General features: G+C 42.5%; 2 protein-coding genes across 2 annotated transcripts in view; one reads left to right on the top strand and one right to left on the bottom strand.

Moving 5' to 3' along the window:
• Window positions 1-20,008, bottom strand: part of LOC132580283 (hexokinase-2) — a 388,522-nt gene that overhangs the window by 192,552 nt on the left and 175,962 nt on the right. The window lies entirely within an intron of this gene.
• Window positions 8,152-17,861, top strand: SNRNP27 (small nuclear ribonucleoprotein U4/U6.U5 subunit 27). Its single transcript, XM_060250698.1, has 6 exons — window positions 8,152-8,312; window positions 9,330-9,450; window positions 11,128-11,237; window positions 11,992-12,071; window positions 16,717-16,781; window positions 17,578-17,861. The coding sequence occupies exons 1-6, from the start codon at window positions 8,276-8,278 to the stop codon at window positions 17,630-17,632; spliced, it is 468 nt and encodes a 155-aa protein (XP_060106681.1). The 5' UTR covers window positions 8,152-8,275; the 3' UTR covers window positions 17,633-17,861.

Raw genomic sequence — 20,008 nt, 5'->3', positions numbered from 1 at the left:
TTCTGCAGACAGCCCTCAGTTGACATTCTTGGCCTTTCCCCGCTCCCCATGACACAATGACATTAGCATCAGCATAGCTCCCGGCTAGTGGCAGGAGCCTGGGAAGCTGTCCAGGGCCCACAAATGTGCAAAGTCAAGCTCCAGATCCAGGGTAGTCTCCAAGCCATTCTCTCTGTTGCTCCCCCAGAGAGCAACACAAGGAGTGGGTTACAGGTTGCAGAACTAAAACATGAGCAAACCTTTGCTGGGGGAGAAAGCAGGTAAAAGTCATATTGAAAATGTCCTGCTTCCCATTCTTGCCCAAAAGGGGAAAAGATATCAGAGGTGGCTCTGGCCTAGATCAGCCAGAAAAAAAAGTACCAATAGCTGAACAAATAGATACAAAACTGTGCGCACCAGTCAGGCTGCTAAGAAGTTAAATGTCTGTGTCTGACAATCGTTGCTTCAAAGTGCTATTTAATGTTGTCCTCTGTAAATACGAGCCCCGTGTTTGGCCTTTTACTGATATTGTGAAGTTTACCTTTGGAGTTCAGATGTAAATAATCCCTCTTGTGATTTACAACTCCTCTCTCTGTGCATTATTACACAAAAGCCTCTATTTTTGTTCTGTACGCTACTATCACCTTTTTAAAACGACAGAGACAATTAGACGGGCAATTCATTTTCTTGGTGGTTACTTTCCTTTGCAATTTTATATCTTCCTTTTTTTGTATCGTACTTTGGTTTTTTAAAATCTTGGAATACCTGTCGTCTTCAAGAGAATTTTACACGTTGGCAGCTGAGCCCTTCCAAATGGTGTCGCTTTGCAAGTCTGCTAATGCTGCATGTCGCTACATACTGAGGCGATTGTATATGCCCTTCTTCTCCAGGTAACGGATATGGCAGTATTAAAGCAATTGTGCTCAGCTGAGGGGGAGATGTTGGCTCTCTTTGGGATGTAACCGTTTAGGCCAAGCAAGACACTGCTAAATAAATGCTACTGTCTCCTTTGATTGCTTGGGGTTGGGGGGGAACCCACACAAATAAACTTCCACCAGATCACTGAAAGCCTTTCAGATCTCTTGTATTTAATAGGGGCAGGGAGAAAGTAGCCACAAAGCCTGGAAATCAGAAGTCTGTGAGTCTGTTGTGGTGGTTCTGTCACTTGGATTATGTCAGTGGGATTGTGGATTCAAGCCCCTCTGCTTCTACATTCAGGGCAAGATGGGTTCCTTGCTTCTGAAAAACTTTATTCGCATAGGGTTTGACCAATTCATGAAGAAGAGCTTTATCACTTGAATCTCCATAGTCAGAAGCACTATACCTCTGAGAATCAGATGCTGGAGCCAAATAGCAACAGGGGAGGCAAGTGACCAGTCAGTGTTTGAAACAGAACACAGAGGAATGTACCTATTAAAGCAAAGTAGTTCTTATGTTCTATGAACACGTATCTGGAGGCAGAAGCTCCACCCCCACACTTATCTGGACCTTTGGAGGCTCTGGGCTGTAGTACAGGCCCTGCAGCAGCCTGACACAACTATGGCAAGGCCCCAGGGAAAGCCCTGCACAAGAACAAGCAAGGAGGAGCCAGGTAGACTTCAATACAGGGAGGCAGCCACAACTTCCATGCAGCCTAGAGAGGAGATTAGGCTGTGCCACTGGGCCAGATCCAACAGATGAGGCCAGCAGAAACCCACTCCTTTCAAACTAGAGCAGAGGCTCTTTAAGGTAACAGAAGACGGAGGTGCAGGAAGGTAAGGTGTGTGCTAGGAACCCAGCTACCTCTATTATTCACCCTAGCAGGAACACCCCTCCTCTTTCATGGGCTTTAAAGCTGCACAGGGCTGCAGCAGCCTGAGGGAATCCTTTAAAAGACAGGAAGCAGGGTAGCCAGGGAGGAAGAATGGAATCTCTCCTGTAGCAGTAGGGTGAGATGACTCCAAATGCCCCACCTCTCATGGTTCAGAGACTTTCCTGTAGCCCAGCCCAAAAGGATTCTAGAGGGTGTTCCAGCCCACTGCAGATGGAGTCTCACAATGTGCATCTGCTTTATACTGTGTCAGACCATTAGTTTATCAAAGTACTATTGTCTACTCTGACTGGCAGTAGCTCTTCAGGAATTCAAGTGGATATCTTTTGCATCACTGAGGACTGAACCAGGGACTTTCCACACCTCTGACACCAAGCCAGTTGGAGCTGCGTTCCTGCTCAAAAAAAAAAAAGCCTTGACTATATGCATATTAAATCTGATTTTCCTATCAAACCTCTTTTAGTGATCTAGCAACATAAAATGCTTCATTGATAATTCATAGACAATTGTACCATTTGGTATATTTATGTATTTTTGAAGTATTAATGCCTTCATTTTGAAAAGAAAAACTGCAAGTATACCCAGTGCTTGAGAAACAATTGCAAACTGCTACCTGCTATCCTTTCATATCACATGCATCTTTATTTTTTCACTATGAGATGTAGGAAAATAAAAGTTGAAGATAGAAAACAAATTCTGTAGAAACTAAAAGTATCATTTGGACACGGAGTCAAAGGACTCAACATACCTGGATATTAAGGCTAAATTTCACAACATTGTTAAATTAATCTTCATAATACTCAAAACATGGAGCATCTTAATGTATGATCAGTAAATACAGCATATTAAGAACTGCCAATATTATTTAAATAAAACTTGAAAAAGTATATATGTCAAGTACGCATATGAATTACCATTATGCTGTAGACTGTTGTACACAGAAATTTTCATACGATGCATGTTGAGTAAAATCTTTTCAATTTCACTCATTTTAAAAAAAAATCACAGGAGTTTTTTTCAGTGTTCCTCAAATGTCCCAATTTATCCATGCTATACATTTGAGTGAGGAACAGCTTTCCTTAAAAGCATTTCATTCATACTAAAGAGAAACTATTCCATAGGATTTTCCCCACAGTGCTCCCTCCAATTTCCAAATTTTTACATGAAAAAAGTCCTCAGGAAAAAATGGCAGGTTGCAAATGTCCCCCCCTTGGCCTTCACATCTCTGTGTTCTATCACTGAGTCACAGCTCATCTGTGCGCGACTTGTGACCAAACACAGCCCATCGGAGCCTTGATTCACCTTCTGCCTGGCTACCCAGAACTGCAAAGACAAGAAAGCTGCCAAGCATCTGGAAAGACTCAATGCATGCTTGGGTGGCTAAGTTTGACCAGCTGGGTTGTATTAGGCAGGCCAAGAGTACTTCCATAAGTAAGCAGTTGGTTTCTCTGCTGTGTGTGTATGTCTATTTTCGTTCCTCTTGGACAATTCTAGGCAAGCTTCACTTAATCTTTTCAAAAGCAAGAAGAAGTATTGCAGATTTATACTCCACCCTTCTCTATGAATCACTCAGAGCAGCTTACAATTTCCTATATCTTCTTCCCCCACAACAGACACCCTGTGAGGTGTGGGGTTGAGAGAACTCTCACAGCAGCTGCCCTTTCAAGGACAACCTCTGCCAGAGCTATAGCTGACCCAAGGCCATTCCAGCAGGTGCAAGTGGAGGAGTGGGAAATCAAACCCGGTTGTCCCAGATAAGAGTCCACACACTTAACCACTACACCAAACTGGCTCTCTTTAGGCTAGGCTGTTGCTCTCTGCTACTTGGAACTGTAGGTTGATCATCACTGAGAGCTGGTATGGAGAATCTGACCCTACAGAAAGACTGGGTGGTCAAGAAATCCTGGCCAGCTGTTCTGATTAGGCTTAGCAGCCTCTTGAGTTGACACATCTTGGGGCAGCCCAGTGAAATGCTAGAGAAAAGACCCGCTTTACTGCCCCTTCTCTAGAAAGAATAAAATATACACATAATTACAATAAATAATAAAGTAGCCACTAATTAAATTATTCATGGCTTTTTAACTCGTTGTTTGTCAACACAACCAGGAAAATGTGATGTTACTTACAAAAAGTGTTCAGGCTCACACTTCAATGGAATTCTAGGGAAAGGCCAGCTCTACAGTTATGCACAGCCAATTTTTCTGTGTGCCCTTGCTGTCTGCAAATGAGAATACATTCTCAGTTGATCTTGACAGCTCTGATGGCTCAGAAATATTAACGCTGACAAAGGCAAAATCTTCTGAAGTCATTTTATGCAATAGTTCCTAGGGCTGCCAGCCTTTGTGGGGCTTGGAGATCTCCCAGAATTTCAACCGATCTCTAGGCAACCAAGATCAGACCACCTGAAGAAAGTGGCTACTTTGCAAGGTATACTCTATGGCAGTGTTTCCCATTTGCAGGGTCGTGACCCGGAACCGGGCCACAGAAACCTCACTACTGGGTCACAAGAATAGCCAATGCTGGCCCCGCCCCCAGCAAAGCTAGCCCCGCCCTGCCCCTGTGTTGTGCAGAGAGGAGCTGAGCTGCCTCTCCTTCCTTCTCCCCCATTCCCAGTGTTTGAAAGAAAAGCTAGCATCCACTGGCACTTAGACCCATGAAGTGTTCTTCAAAGTATGAGCTTTCATGTGCCTTGCAGTATGTTCTTTTGGGGAGATTTCCCCGGGACGCCTAGCGGCAAATAAGAGTGTGTGTTTTTTTCAGCCGGGAGGGGCGGGGAGTGGGCGTTCCATTAGCTTTTTTTTTTACCAAACGACCCCTGGGCAGAATTTTTGCTGGCTGGGGTCATCTGGAGGTGAGGAAGGTTTTTTTTTCTTTGCCCCCCCCCCCTTCTTTCTTTCTTTCCCTGCAAGTGATGCTCTGTCTGTATTCTTGGTGCTGGGAGGGAGGAAGCAACAGTGGGAAGGCATCTAGTGCCCTGGCCCCACTGGTGGACATTTTTGGGCATCGTATGAGGAAATTTTGGACTGGATAGTCCATTGACCTGATCCAACATGGCTCCACTTATGTTTATGTTCTTTCTTTCCATGTCTGTCTTTTCCTTTCCTTCCATTTAATTCTTTCCCTTTCTTTCTTTCCATTTCTACTGGATGAAACTTTTCTGTTCATCATACTGTTGTTGCAGACATAGGAGCTCTGCCAGTGAAAAGTTGGCACCCCCAGTTGTAGCCAGGTGGCCTTCTATGAGATTTCTGTGTGAGTGAGTGAGAGTAAGAGGTGTGGGGCAGAAAGAGATTATTGGAGATTACTGCAGTATATCTCAACAGTACTGGAAGAGATGGTACTATGAACTTGGCACCATTTTACTGGTCCTGCTTTTAACGGCTGTCTGACACCAAAATTAAACTCCTCCTGTAGTTATTAAAAAGGATAAAAGTAGTTCACTGGCTAAGTATCTGCACAACAGGTTACTGTTAAAGGCATGGGAAAGACAGCCAGTAAAAAGCTGCAAGCCCCTAATAAATATCCTTTTTGGAATAACTGCAGAAAAGCTTGTATGAACTTCATATAACTTGAAAATAATTCATTAATTGCAATACAATTCTCTGCAACCTTTCACAACAATTTCCCCATGTTTCAACCAAAGAAAAGTATGAAATATAACTGTCGAAAGATTTTCTTGAAACCAAGCAAGCTTGGTTGTAGCTTGAGGCAGGGTTCCAGTAGCAGCAGCTGAAGGAAGGGCCTACTAAATGTATCAGCATATTTTGAGGCAGAGCAGCTGGCAGGGCCCAGTGTGGGTGGTACACAGTGCTGGCATTCCTGATGGCAATGGCACTCCCAACTGCATACACTGGCCAGTGCTGTTGAGGAAGGGATGTGAAGGTGGTGCAGGCAATTGAGCATGGGCATTATGAGCGCTTGGAAGCTGGAGAAGAATACACAAATAGATAGGTGCATGCAGGTGTGGGGGTGAAAAGAGAGGCCTGCCCACTTTCCACCCCCCATTTTGGCTCAGCATGTGTTTCAGAGATTTTTCTGAAAATAATTTACTTCCAAAGAAGAGGCAGGTTTGGGGGAGTGCCCTTTAAGTGACATCACAGGAAAAGGTGGAGTTTTGGTTCAGTATGCCCCGGAAGTGACATCACTTGGTCTTTGACACCACAGGAAATGACATAATTTCTGTCTCCCAGCTCCACACCCAAAGTCTCCTGGGTCCACCCCCAAATTTTAATGGGTCATGAAGGAGAAGTATAAAAATAACCAGGCCACGGGAAAGAAAAGTTTGGGAAACCCTGCTCTATAGTATAATACCTGTTGAGGTCCTCCACCTCCCCAGACTCCTTCTACAAACCTCCAAGAATTTGCCAATCTCTGTAACCCTATATAGATCAAAATCTGGCAAAAGCCAGGGAAGAAGATAGAAGATATTGGATTTATATCCCGCCTTCCACTCCGAAGAGTCTCAGAGCAGCTCACAATCTCCTTTACCTTCCTCCCCCACAGTAGACACCCTGTGAGGTGGGTGGGGCTGGAGAGGGCTCTCATAGCAGCTGCCCTTTCAAGGATAACCTCTGCCCTATGGCTGACCCAAGGCCATTCCAGCAGCTGCAAGTGGAGGAGTGGGGAATCAAACCAGGTTCTCCCAGATTAGAGTCCCCACACTTAACCACTACACCAAACTGGCTCTCCAACTGGGAAAGATGCTCAAGCACTAATTTAACACACACATTTAATTATAATAATTAGGCTCTCCATTCATTTTTTTAAAAATCATTTATCTTCTGACTCTTATATTGATGAATTGATTACACTAGAAGAAAGCTGCAATATATTAAAATCAATGTAGATTATTCTGGAAATGTTAAGATTGGGGGGGGTTGTAGATAAAGCTCAGCAGGAACTAATTTGCATATTAGGCCATACCCCCTGATGCAAAACCAGCCAGAACTGCATTCCTGCTCAAAAAAAGGCCTGGATGTTACAGCTTAATGTTTTATTTTATTTTTTTAAAAACAATCATTTCACTGTTAGAAGGAAACATCTATCCTTTCTGTGTTTTAAATTCATGAATAAAAGAAAAAGGTAGTCCCCTGTGCAAGCACCAGTCGTTTCCGACTCTGGGGTGACGTTGCTTTCACAATGTTTTCATGGCAAACTTTTTTACGGAGTGGTTTGACATTGCCTTCCCCAGTCATCTTCACTTTCCCCCCCGAAAGCTGGGTACTCATTTTACCGACCTCGGAAGGATGGAAGGCTGAGTCAACCTGGAGTCAGCTACCTGAACCCAGCTTCTGCTGGGATCGAACTCAGGTCGTGAATCAAAACAACCTTCAAATAAACTGCTCTTGTTGCATCCACATCAGCCCACCAGTTAAAATTCAAGCCAGCAGGCCCAGTGTATTAAGTTAAATAAAGACCAACGTAAAGAGATGGTTAGAAGGCATTTGAAAAATCCGCCTTCCTATTGGATTGGGCCATCAATATAATAATAATAATAAATTTTATTTATATCCCGCCCTCCTTGCCTAGGCAGGCTCAGGGAGGCTAACAACATATTTTCAGAAAAACCATAAACTCAACTGCCTTTCAATTTTTCATACATGTACAGCCACATCAGGAAACAGGCTGAAGGGCATGTCAGATTGTACATGTGAATCCATGCCTAAACATCTGTGAGACACTACAGAATAAAAGGTAAAGGTAGTCCCCTGTGCAAGCACCCAGTCGTTACTGACCCATGGGGTCATGATGTTTTCTTGGCAGACTTTTTGTTACGGGGTGGTTTGCCATTGCCTACCCCAGTCATCTACACTTTTATCCCCAGTAAGCTGAGTACTTATTCTACCGAGCCAGCTACCTGAACCCAGGATCAAACTCAGGCGACTACAGAATGTTGTTGTTCACTCGCACAGTCGAGTACGACTCTTTGCGACCTTATGGACAAGGTCACGCCAGGCCCTCCTGTCTTCCACCATCCTCCGAAGTCTGCTCAAATTTGTGTTAGTTACATCAGTAACGCTGACCAGCCATTTCATCTTTTGCCGTCCCCTTCTTTTGTCTTCTGTCTTTCCCAGCATCAGGATCTTCTCCAGTGAGTGCTCCCTTCTCATTTGGTGGCCAAAGTATTTGAGCTTCAGCTTCAGAATACCTTAAAAAAGAAAAATAGAAGCTTAATTTTTTAAAAACAGATGAGAGGAAAAAATGGGGAGGGGGTTTCTTTGTTTTAGGCACGAGAAAGCTTCCTCCTGAAGATCCGACGAGTGTTACTAGAAGAGGGAAGTCCCAGGTCCTGTCTGAATAGGTATCTTCAAGTAGTCGCTGGCGGATTGGTCGGAAATATATCCGAAAGGCCAAGCCCGGGGGCGGAACTGAAGATGATGAGTGGAATGTTTCCGGTCGGATCGAAGGTGAACGGACCGCCGGACCGGAAGTCTGTTAGGTGGTCGAGGGGCGCGGTAATTGTTGCGTCGGCTTGAGAGAGGCGGGATGGGCCGAAGCCGTTCTAGGTCTCCGCCTCGCAGGGGTGAGTAGTAAAGGCTGTCACTGCAGGTGTTGGCACCATAGAAGAGTGCGACTCTTTTTCTGGCTGCTTCGCCCGTAGTAGAAGTGAGTTTTCACCTCTCAGTGAGGGACCCTTTATAGGCCTCTTTTTTCCTTTGCTGTACAGCCGCTTTTGTTCTCCACTCCACCGTCAGTTGCAGTTTGTAAGCTCCTTAAAAGCAACGAGCTGCTTCTCCTGAACAGCTTTCCCCCAACTTCATCCATTTTTGGATGCTGCATACATCAGAAAACGTTCGCTTAGAAGTCAGCGTAATTCTCAGGTTATCTTTCATCATAAGTCTGTTGTAGTAACAAAGGGGGGCATGCTACGGTATTAGTTTTTCTGCACCATCTCGGAACAAGCAGGGTGTGGAATGTAAAACGGACAGCTATCATACTCCCAGAGAGGGAAACGTGCCTTAATGCTTTAACTTTAAAAAGCTAGTGATAAAAGAAAACTACTGTATTTCACTTTTGAGCAGCCTATAACAGCATAAGTATTTTAATGTAAGCATTCAGCTGAGGTTTAAAACAATTGTGGTAAGTTTAAAGTCGTTCGTGAGAGGAAAGAAAAGTTGGTTTTATACCCTGCTTTTCTGTACCTTAAGGAGTCTCAAAGCAGTTTATAATCACCTTCGCTTCCCCTACCCACAGCAGGCATCTTATGAGGTAGATGAGGCTGAGAGAGTTCTGAAAGAAGTCTGTGACTGGCCCAAGATCACTCAGCAGGCTTCATGTGGAGGAGTGAGGAATCAGACATGGTTCTCTAATACTTTTAAACACTATGCTGTGCTATTTAATACTAGTAATTATTGGTAGAGAGTTGTGTTTTAATCTATTAATTGAAAACTAGTCATGAGGCAGGCTAGTTTTTTGAAGGATTTGGGTCTGGTTTGTTATTGTTATTGGATCAAAGGGGTAAGAAAGAAAGCTTTTGTAACAAAGATTTTGTCTCTCCGTGTTATCTCTTTCCATAATCTTTTTCTTTCATTCTGTAAAGAACGTCGGCGCTCTAGATCCACCTCACGAGAGAGAGAGAGGAGGCGGCGGGAAAGGTCAAGGTCCCGAGAGAGAGATAGGAGGAGAAGCCGTTCCCGTTCACCACATAGGAGGAGATCAAGGTGAGAAGGTGACATCTGATAGTGCTGAGTATCTGGTTAACCAGTTCTGTGAGGCAAGTGACTAATTTCTTAGAGTTGATGCTCTTGTTGTAGGCAGTATACATGAGGATAGAGCAGGCTAATAGCTCTTGCCATAAGAAACCTCTAGGAGAAAGATGGCTGGATTATCTAACAAAGATACATGACTGCTTGTCTCTTCTCTCAGGCAGCTGGGATGGCCAGGGGAGGGGAAAATCTGTTTTCTTTCTTTTCAGTTTCAAAGTAACCTCCAGCATACTTATTGCTTTCCTGTCTACCATCTCCAGCAGCTTTGTTGTGTAACGTCTGGCAAAGAGGAAGAGGGGTTGTTTGCGGATTAGCACTGGTTCCTGTGCGCGGTTTGGTTGAGTAACTGGGATCCTTTGCTAACATTATGGATTTTGGGGGGTAATTTTTACCCTCCTTCTCAACCAAAAATGTGGATTCTCAGTGCTTTGCAGCAATTAAAAATAAAACATATCAGTGAGATCTTGGTGCATGTATGATGAAAAGTGCCGGGCTCCTGCTGCTTATATTCTTTTGGCTTCAATGACAGCTGGAAGGAAGAGGGCTGCTCAGCTGTAAAGAAGGTACTTGGTTATAGCTTCTTCTCTGTCTGGCTTAGGCAACAGATTAGCACTGGTTCCTGTGCGGGGTTTGGTTGAGTAACTGGGATTTTTTGCTAACATTATGGATTTTGGGGGGTAATTTTTACCCTCCTTCTCAACCAAAAATGTAGATTTTCAGTGCTTTGCAGCAATTAAAAATAAAAACACATATCAGTGAGATCTTGGTTCATGTATGATGAAAAGTGCCTGGCTCCTGCTGCTTATTTTCTTTTGACTTCAATGACAGCTGGAAGGAAGAGGGCTGCTCAGCTGTAAAGAAGGTACTTGGTTATAGCTTCTTCTCTGTCTGGCTTAGACAACAGATAACAATCTGTCTGAATACGGGCAGTTCCCTATAGTACATGGTGCACTGTTGTCTGGGTTCAAATCCTTGTATGGGTTATCACCCACCCTAAATTCAGTGACACTCAGCAGTGTTAGGACCAACATTCCCTCTAAGCTGAGTTAGCGTGAGCTAGCTCACAGATTTTTAGCCTCCAGCTCACACATTTTTGTCTTAGTTCAGGAAGGATGACCCCAGAGCACTCTAATTTATGCAGTAGCTCACAACTTTAATGCCAGTAGCTCACAACTTTAATATCAGTTGCTCACAAGACCCTGTAGCTTAGAGGGAACATTGGTTAGGATAGCATTAAACAATGTATAGTGATCTTCCCCGTGGTGGTGGTGGTGGTGGTGTTGTTTTTTGGCACAAAGGGCTCATATGAATATGGTCAGAAAATTAATTTCCTGGTTGCAGAGTCCAGCTCTCTGCATTCTTGTCTGATCCCATTGACAATAAAGCCTTTGTGATGGGACAGTTTGTTTGTAAGAAGGGAAATAACTAAATAATGGTGATTATCAGTGAGGATGTTAGGAAAGTTTTTAGCATGGAGATTTAGAGATGTAATGTTTGTGAATCTGTGTTTGCGCCCTGTTGGAAACCCTATGAACATGCAAGTGCTTCTTTGTTCTTGGTTTGTTGACTGGCAAAGCCTATTTCATTTCCTCTCATTGTTAAGATGAGAACTGCACTTGGTTGACATTCTAGGTCTCCCCGGCGACACCGATCCAGCTCCCCTTCACCTCCCCGACAAAAAGAAAGAAATGATGAAAAAAAAGAAACCAAAGACTCCAAAGGCAAAGAGCGTCAGATCACAGGTAATGAAACAGAGCCTTGTGGTTTTGCAAGCCTGGCTGAATAACATTTTGATTAAATGCTCCTTGTCAATTCCAACTCTCTCTACCTGTGGTCTGGATTATATGGGTTATTTGTGAGATGGGGTATTAATGTGAGCAGGAACCAGTCTTTGGGCAAGGAATTTGACGATGACTTCCTGGTTCTGTAGGCAGCATATAGCCAACTTTCCTGTGAAGAGCTAGTGGATAGTATGCTGGAATTGAATCTGAGGGCCTTTCCATGTGATTACTTTGCTTGCACTATGTTGATATGATTTCCATGTCTTGCACATCTTCCCCCAGTGTAGCATAGCTATTGCTGAGAAATAGCCACATTTGTCAGCGTAAATTATTGGTTTTCCTCAAAACACAATGGGGTTGGTTTTATTATGTGATGACAAGTTGCTGGGGTTGGTTTTGGATTGTAAATGTGCAGCAACCCTACTTGTCACAAAAGCTTCCTTAGAATTTCTTATGGTTTCAGAGGAAAAGTACAAACAAATTTAGTATCTTACCAGACTCATTATGTACAGTGAAATTACAGATTTAAACTCAGAACATATGAAAAGGTAGCCTTTCAAGAAATGTATTTGGTTTCTCCAAGAATAGCTTTAATTCCCAAATAGTGCCAAGAGCTTTTTGCCGTTCTTGATCCTGGCTTCTCTCTGTTGGCATAGGCATTAAGGTACTTGTAGTTCCTGTTTTCTTTATCTCTTGGTTGTATTATATTATCTAGAAGAAGATCTCGAGGGTAAAACAGAGGAAGAAATAGAAATGATGAAAATGATGGGCTTTGCAAACTTTGACACAACGAAGGTGAGTGCTTATCCTTGGCTCTTAGGCTCAACTGCTAAGGAGTGGGCTGCGTTTGCTCGTTGGTCAATAATTTAATCAGCAAGAATGTATGTATCCAACTCTACAGAAGAATAGAAACCCCACAAAGCTTCTTGATGTGAATAATGTGTGAGCTATGCCAGCTGCCATCTCAAAAGTACAAGAGGGACTGGAAAAAAATCTGCAGCACTTTTCAGCAGAGCTCTTGCCTTTGACTAGCTAAACCAGGATAAATTAATACTAAAAACAATTAAGAAATTAAGCAAATTAACCCAAGATGCTTAATTTCTATGAATTGAGATGCAGCAGTACTGGAGATGTTTCTTAACGCACATTTTGTAAAGTGAACCTCTGTTCCTTGGGATGATAAACTGTCATGCTGGAAATAGCAACTGGTGATTGTTATTTAATTGCTTTTAAAAAACCAAAAAACAAGGAGCAACAATACAGCCTTGTGTATTTAATTAACTGGATTTGTTGCAAAAAAGGACAGACAAACTGCCTTTGTACAGATTTTGTTTAGGACAGATGTAATTTTGTTTTTTGTCTAATAGCTATTGGGAGACTGCTCGTTCATGAATTAGTCTAAAATTAGATTTTAGCTAATTTGTCATTTTCCCGTTATGTGTGGGTGGAATCTGAGTTAGCATAGACCTTATGGCAAGTCAGACCATTAGTCAGTTAAGCTAAGTTTTGTTCATCAGGTTCATTGAACCTTAGTTGGATTAAGTTTCTGGTGACCCAGAACAGCTCCGTTACACAGCAGGTTGCCAACACAATGCTGGAGGAGAAAGATGTTTTCTTTACTATTAATATACTAATCCAACCATGATTCAATGAACCTGATGAACTGTTAGTTGCCAGTTAGCATTTCTTTTGTATGAAACTTTGTGGGATGAATCTCCCACACATGGTCCACCAAAGGTGATGCATAGTTGGTAGATACGTTCCCAAGACCCTGTAGCAATGATGAGCATAATTGGATTGATTTGATTAATTTTGACCATAGGCGCTTGAACAGGTTCGTACCACTGCTTGTCTTCTCAGTCCTTGCCCATTATGGATAATGTTATTCAGCTAGTTAGTGAACTAATGCAATCAGTGAGCGCTCTCTCACTCCCTCTCCCCCTCCCTCCCCCCACCTGGAAGTCATGTTAGCCTCTGGTGTCTGACCCCCTACTAGGGAATTGGAGGATATGCAGAGAGGTGATTGAACAAAACCTGCCCCTGTCTTCCCAACTTGGTATTTCAAGGAGATCTCTCATCCAAGTACTAACCAGAGTTGATTCTGCTTAGCTTCAGAAATCTGATCAGGTTTGCCTGGGCTATCCAGGACAGGGCAGATTATGAATTTTTGAAGACCACTGGAAAAATGGGGAAAGGAGGCATTGATGAGACTTTTCCTGTCATGTTAGCCTCTGGTGTCTGACCCCCTACTAGGGAATTGGAGGATATGCAGAGAGGTGATTGAACAAAACCTGCCCCTGTCTTCCCAACTTGGTATTTCAAGGAGATCTCTCATCCAAGTACTAACCAGAGTTGATTCTGCTTAGCTTCAGAAATCTGATCAGGTTTGCCTGGGCTATCCAGGACAGGGCAGATTATGAATTTTTGAAGACCACTGGAAAAATGGGGAAAGGAGGCATTGATGAGACTTTTCCTGGGGGGGGGGGCGGAGTCTAAGTGTGGCGGATCCAAATAAGCATAGGCAGGTATTAAATTTACTTATTGTGACAAACAGATGATTGCTCACCTGCTGCAAATATTCTTGGCTTAAATTGATTGTCCACTTTGGCTTTGTGTTGGGCTGGATTTGAGAGAGACTGCCTTGGTCATTCTATCTCTTGCACTGGGAGAATGGATAGAGGAAGTGTGACACTGCTGAATCCTCTTGCTTTCTTCATAGCTTTTAATTACCATAGATCATGGTATTCTTTTGGAATGCCTTGCAAAGTTAAGTGTTACAGGACGCTGCTTTTAAGTAGTTCCATTTCCAGGGGGTGGGGGATGTCTGCATGATATATTAAGGAAATTGCTGTTTGATCTCATGGGAGTAATTCTGTTTTGGGACCACTGTATTACCCATACTCTTTATAACCATCTACCCAGAAGTGCTGAAGAATCCTTCAGAGGTATGAATTATCTATGTGCAGACAATACCTAGCTCTCAATTCTTTTTCATATTCTTCATTGTGCCTTCAGTTGGTAATAAACTGACTCAGAGTGAATTATGTGTTGCAAGGGAGGGGTGCCATCAAGTTGCAGCTGACTTATGGGGACACCATAAAGTTGTGGGGGGTGGTTGTATTTTTTGTATCTGTGTGTATGCACATGCCTGGAAGTCATGGCACCCTCTGGGGACTCTTACTGGGGCATGGAGAATGTTCAGAGAAGTGGCTTGATAGCCTGCCTCCTGACCCTGGTATTCTCTGAAGGTCTCCCATATAAATACTTGCCAGGGTCGGCCCTGCTTAGCTTTTGAGATCTGACAAGATTGGGTTTGCCTGGCTTATCCAGGTCAGGGTGTGATCCTGTAGGGTTTTTAAGGCAAGAGATGCTCAGAGGTGATTTGCCAATGCCTGCCTTTGCATAGCAGCCCTGGACTTCCTTAGTTTGTCTCCCATCCAAATACTAGACAGGACCAATCCTCCTTGTCTTTTGAGATCTAATTAGATTAAGTTATCCTGGGCCATCCGGGTCAGGGCAGATGATGTGTTAGGAATCATAGACTGGCTAAAAGAGGAAAGGACTGATTTAGAGGGAGAGGTCAGGTGTCTTTTGAAAACTAAGGTTTTCAGCTTGATGGTGCTCTGGACTGTGCTTTGCTCCTGAACTGCAAGATGTTTGTTGCGTGCTGGAGTGATGTTTTCAGCTTAGCTAGCAACTGCATTTGTGCTGAAAGACCAGGTTGTGGCTACTGTCATTCAAGCCTTGGTTTCCTCTAGATTATACAATTTAGTGTGTGCTTCTTGGGGCTACCCATGAATACAGTTTTGAAACTCAGCTAGTGCAAAATGTGATAGCCAGAAATCTGTGTGGTGTTAGCATCTGTGAACACATTGCACCAATGCTAAAGCAATTATGCTGGCCTCCTGTATGTTTCTAGGCCAAATTCAAGGTGCTGTCTTCATGTTATGTAAACAACCTGGGGCTTGTTGATCTCAAAATGCAAAGATCTCATTGAGATGAGGTGAATAGGCCATGTTTCATGTTGCATCTTATTTATTTATTATTTATTTCTTAATTTAATTTATATCCCGCCCTCCTCACCAAAGGCAGGCTCAGGGCGGCTCACAAACCAAGGGTTGACATGAACATATTAGTGTGACTGATACAATAAACAACAATAAAAACATAAAAACAATTTAAAACAATTGCATGTGCTACTATCATAATTTCAGGCAGTGATTTACAGGGATACCAGATTGGACTGGGAGTGGAGAGGTCTGTATTCAAGTGTCCAGGTAGCCATGAAACTCACTGAGAAGCCTTATTGTCATTTCTCAAGCCTAATCTACCTCACAGGTCTCTTGTGAGCAGAAAATGAAGGATAGTGTAATTATATACTGCCTTGAGCTGTATAGGAGAAGGGTGGAGTACCGGTGTTATAAATTGGCTTCCACATGCAGCAGAGCCTTTTTTGTGGTTGCTTGAGAGCACAGGGATGTCCTTTGCCTCCTCCACCTTTGTTCTTTTAGCTCCATCTATTCAAATATTCCAAAGAGATGTATGAAAGTCACCTTGTTAAATGGCCACCTTGTTATTATTCTGCTGGTCTTGCTTGTTTTGATTTTCTGCTGCTGTTTCAGTAAAGCCAAAAACCCCAAAATAGACTACATTTGTATTTATTGGTTGTCTGCTTGTTTTTTGTACATTGCTCTGAAATTTTGAAAATGGGTTGAAAAATTCCACAGATTTTGAATTCCACAAACTGTGTCGTCTTCATTCATTCATTCATGATTTATATCCCGCCCTTCCGTTTGACTTGAGCCAATTTCTGGCTCAATACTGGACCATTCTAGGAATTTATTCAAATATTGCCTTGTACAGGAATCTTCCAGGATCCCAGGTTAACTGTTTGTCTCTTCCCATAGTCTGCTGCAGGAGACATATTGATTTTGTTCTGCAGAGTACTCTTAGTTCACTTGGCCCAAGTTCACTGGGTCTGACTAGCACCCTGGTGATAGATCAAGACAGGTAGCTGTGTTTGTCTTTAGCAGTAGAAAAGAGCACGAGTCCAGCAGCACCTTAAAGACTATTTTGTTAGTCCTTAAAGTGCTCTTTTCTAGCCACATGGTAAACTGTGAACTCTTGAATATCCTCCAGAACCTTCTGCAATGCAAAGGACTTGTAAAGTAGGGGAAGGAATTCTCTCACAAGCATCTGAAGAAAAGGTACTCTATAGTTGAAAAAAAAAATTGGAAACCCACTAATGTAAATTTGTCATTGTGGCAGGATCTCTTTCTAGAAAGATTCCCAAACAGCTTTTTTTTTAAGTTTGCAAAGAGGAAGAAGATAGACTAGAAAGTTAGCATAATGGATGTCTTGAGAATTGTACATTTGTTACTTTGATTACTCTTGCCCAGAGCTGATTTGAAAGGTGATTTTCATTTTTTTTTCTTTTCAGGGCAAGAAAGTGGAAGGCTCTGTAAATGCTTATGCTATAAATGTATCCCAGAAGAGGAAGTACAGGTTAGCTTGTCTTCCACTTGCATAGATTGGTTGTGACTCTGAGGTCCCTTATGCTGAAGAGAATACTGCTTAGCCTACTATTCTGTGATTCTCAGGAATGCATGCAAAAGGAACCATGTTTCTCAGTTAACCCCAAAAAGGGAGGGTGGGGCATTTGATGCAAATTACTGAAGGCCTCTTAGTGGAAAGTATGTTCATCTGCGGCAGTTAGCTGGAATGTACCAAATTTGAATTGTCCCAGATTCATAAACTCAGTGCAGTGAGCCATTTGCCTTGAAGGGGACTTGAGTTCCTTAAGTATAAATAAAACACCTAAAATTGGGCTTAGAGGAAGAGAGTAAAAGGTCTTCTAGATGACCCTCACCCCATGCTTCCCACCCTTGCTGAGATTCACCAGCATTATGTAGATTAGTGTGGTGCCATCTGAGGAACCCATTTTGTTAAGATGTAGACCTGTAGGACTGTACAGTTGACCTGCCATTGTCACATCAGCATTCTACTAGGTGTATTGCTAAGTATATGCAAAAATCAGGTTTGTCTTTGTTCTACTTTTCCACAATATTACCTCATTCTGTGTTGAGCTCAACAGTTTGTATCCCAACAAACCTATTTTTCTGTACAACAAAAAGTTTGAAACCCTACAGGCAATGGCTGGTGAAAATTTCTAGTATTTTGTGGCCTAGGAGAAGTTTGAAGAGTTGAGAGATGAGGCTTCAGGGTAGCTTGCTGCTGCTAACATTTGCTTTGAGGCTTCAGCGTGGCTTGCTTCTAACGTTTGTTCTTTCTTTCCTGGCAGGCAGTACATGAACAGGAAAGGTGGATTTAACAGGCCTCTGGACTTTATTGCCTGATACCTGCAATTATAACACATGAAAAGACTTTACTCCCATCACTGTGTTGTCTTAGCAGCAGTACCTGTGGCAATTGGGAAGAGTCTGTGAAAATGACTTTTATCTCATAAGGGGAGATGGTAATGTTTTTGGCTTTTTGTTCTTCTCAAAATGGCTTCCACACATATTTCTCTTTTTTGTAGATTTCCATTTTTAAATCTTGCAAGCTAAAATTAAAAGGAAAAAAGAAGAATGTTTCCCGGAGCACACTTGCAGAGTATGATCAAAGGATTAACCTTAGGATGCAAATTGGATTTGTGTTGCAGAGGCTTGCAAAATATGTTGTTAAATGCACAACATTATTTATTTATTTATTTCATCGGATTTCTAACCCACTTTCCTGGAACCAGCTCAGACTTTATTTCTTTTTCTGATGAAAGCTTGGTGGGAAACCACCTTTGCATCAGCCTTCTGATTTATTTCCAGTCCTGGTTTGCTGGTTGTCTATTGTCTTCATTTTGTGTCTGTCCAGCAGAGGGCACTACAGTTGTTTGGTTGTAAGAAAAACCTATATGTTTGCTTGTGCAATATCCCAGCAGTACTGTGGGTGACTTTCTCTTGATGTTTACAGAACAAATCAACATTTGTTTTTTGTGCAGTTGATGCACACAGTTCTGCATACTGATGTTTATGTCACCTTCAGTACAGCATTTTTAAAATAGGTCGAGGGGGTGCTATGTGGGCATGCAGCCTTAGTAAGAGGTTTGCCTAAGACACTCATAGAAAAGCAACCACTGCTAGCTTGTGTGTGTTTTTTTTCCTACCATTTTTATAAGCCATTGAAACTAGTGGTCATCATGGTGCAAATTCTGTGTTATATATTATGTTCCCTTGATGGGACTTAGTACCAGTTTGCAAAGGCAGGAGTTGGCTGGCAATTATATTGGACACTTTCTCATGCTGCCATTTTTATGGATTTTTTTTAAAGAAACAACACCTACAAGGCTTAAGGTGAGGTGCAGAGATGATGAAAGCATAGTGGGAGGTAGATACAAACCATTGGTGCAACCTACCACTCTGTGCAATTAAGAACTTTCTGAAGGATTGTGCACCATATAAGTGCAGGAGTTTGAGTGCTCTTTCTTTTTGAGTTTTCCATCTTAGCAAGTGAATGCCATCAAGATTCTGTTCTCCCCCGTCCCCTTCAGAGTACTTACCACTGAAGACTGAAGTTAAAGTACTTACCTTTGTACTTACCGAAATACTTACCATTGAAGACTTAAATTAAGAGTAAACCCTGCATAGTTTAGACAGACTTGCTTCTGAGTTGTTTTGTTAATATGCACAGTTAAACATTCCTGGTATTAGGGGGTTTTTTGTTTTGTTTTTTTGCTTTCCTTCCACAATTAATTTGACAGAGATACAATCCAGATTAAAATCACCTGCTTAGCTTCCTTTGACCTAGAATGGGGATGTGATTTATTCCTCCCACATAAGTAAATGTTGAGTCCTAAAGCTAACAGGATATTGCTAAAACGCAGACTGAAGAGGGTGTGCCTTGCACAAGATTATTTTAGAGACAATTCTAAAGTCAAGCCTGTCAGATCACATGAAGGGATTCTTGGAGTATACACACTAGCCTGGTCATAAAGTTCACTTGTGTTGTCAAGAATGTAGTTGTTGAAAGCTAGTTGAGGTAATTCAGAAAGGGGAGAGGACTGGAGAAATATCATTGAAGACTAGTTGCTCTTTGCCTTTAAATTCCCTGTTTCTCTGAGTAATCTAGAAATGGTTCTGGTATCACTTTATTATGTTGGAACTTCTTAAACTAAAAGGGGATTGTAGGAAGAGGTGGTCCCTCTTCTGGACAGGCTAAGGCTCTTATGAACACAGTGGGGCTAATCCATAGGCTTGCATTATGACTGATGCATGGATGTACTGTGTGGACTAACTTTTACAGTCTAAATGGTTATTTAGAGTGTAGTACGTAAGTGTGTATAGGTGGTGGTGGAAAGTGCTGTCAAGTTGCAACCATCTTAGAGAAAACTCTGTTGGCAAGAGAGGAGCAAAGGTGGCTTGCCCTTGCTCAGTACTCTTGGACTTCCTTAATGGTCTTCCATGCAAGTAGTAACAAGGGGCAGCCCTGCTTAGCTTCCAGGATCTGATGAGCAGGCTAGGGTGTATCATCCAGGTGAGGGCAAGTATGTTATAGGAGCATAGGTTTAGTGTTCGGCAAAGTCAAAATCTCCCTTGCCCCTTTAATTGATCTGCTCTGAAACAGACCTGTGCTCTAGTATAGAGAATTGCATGGCATGTTACATCAAGCCCAGTTGGCCTTTGGCTGTGTGTTTCTGACAGCCACTTGCAGTCTCCTTGCCAAAATTCTGTTTAATACTT

The sequence above is a fragment of the Heteronotia binoei genome, chromosome 12 (assembly GCF_032191835.1).
Source record: "Heteronotia binoei isolate CCM8104 ecotype False Entrance Well chromosome 12, APGP_CSIRO_Hbin_v1, whole genome shotgun sequence".
In the NCBI taxonomy this organism is placed as follows: domain Eukaryota; kingdom Metazoa; phylum Chordata; class Lepidosauria; order Squamata; family Gekkonidae; genus Heteronotia; species Heteronotia binoei.
The sequence above is the reverse complement of the archived record's forward strand: the minus strand, read 5'-3'. Positions and strand labels throughout refer to the sequence as shown.

Coding starts and splice junctions, on each gene's coding strand:
- SNRNP27 (XM_060250698.1), top strand. CDS start 8,276: ATGGGCCGAAGCCGTTCTAGGTCTCCGCCTCGCAGGG. Junction 9,451..11,127: donor CCACATAGGAGGAGATCAAG/GTGAGAAGGTGA, acceptor TTGACATTCTAG/GTCTCCCCGGCGACACCGAT. Junction 12,072..16,716: donor CAAACTTTGACACAACGAAG/GTGAGTGCTTAT, acceptor TTTTCTTTTCAG/GGCAAGAAAGTGGAAGGCTC.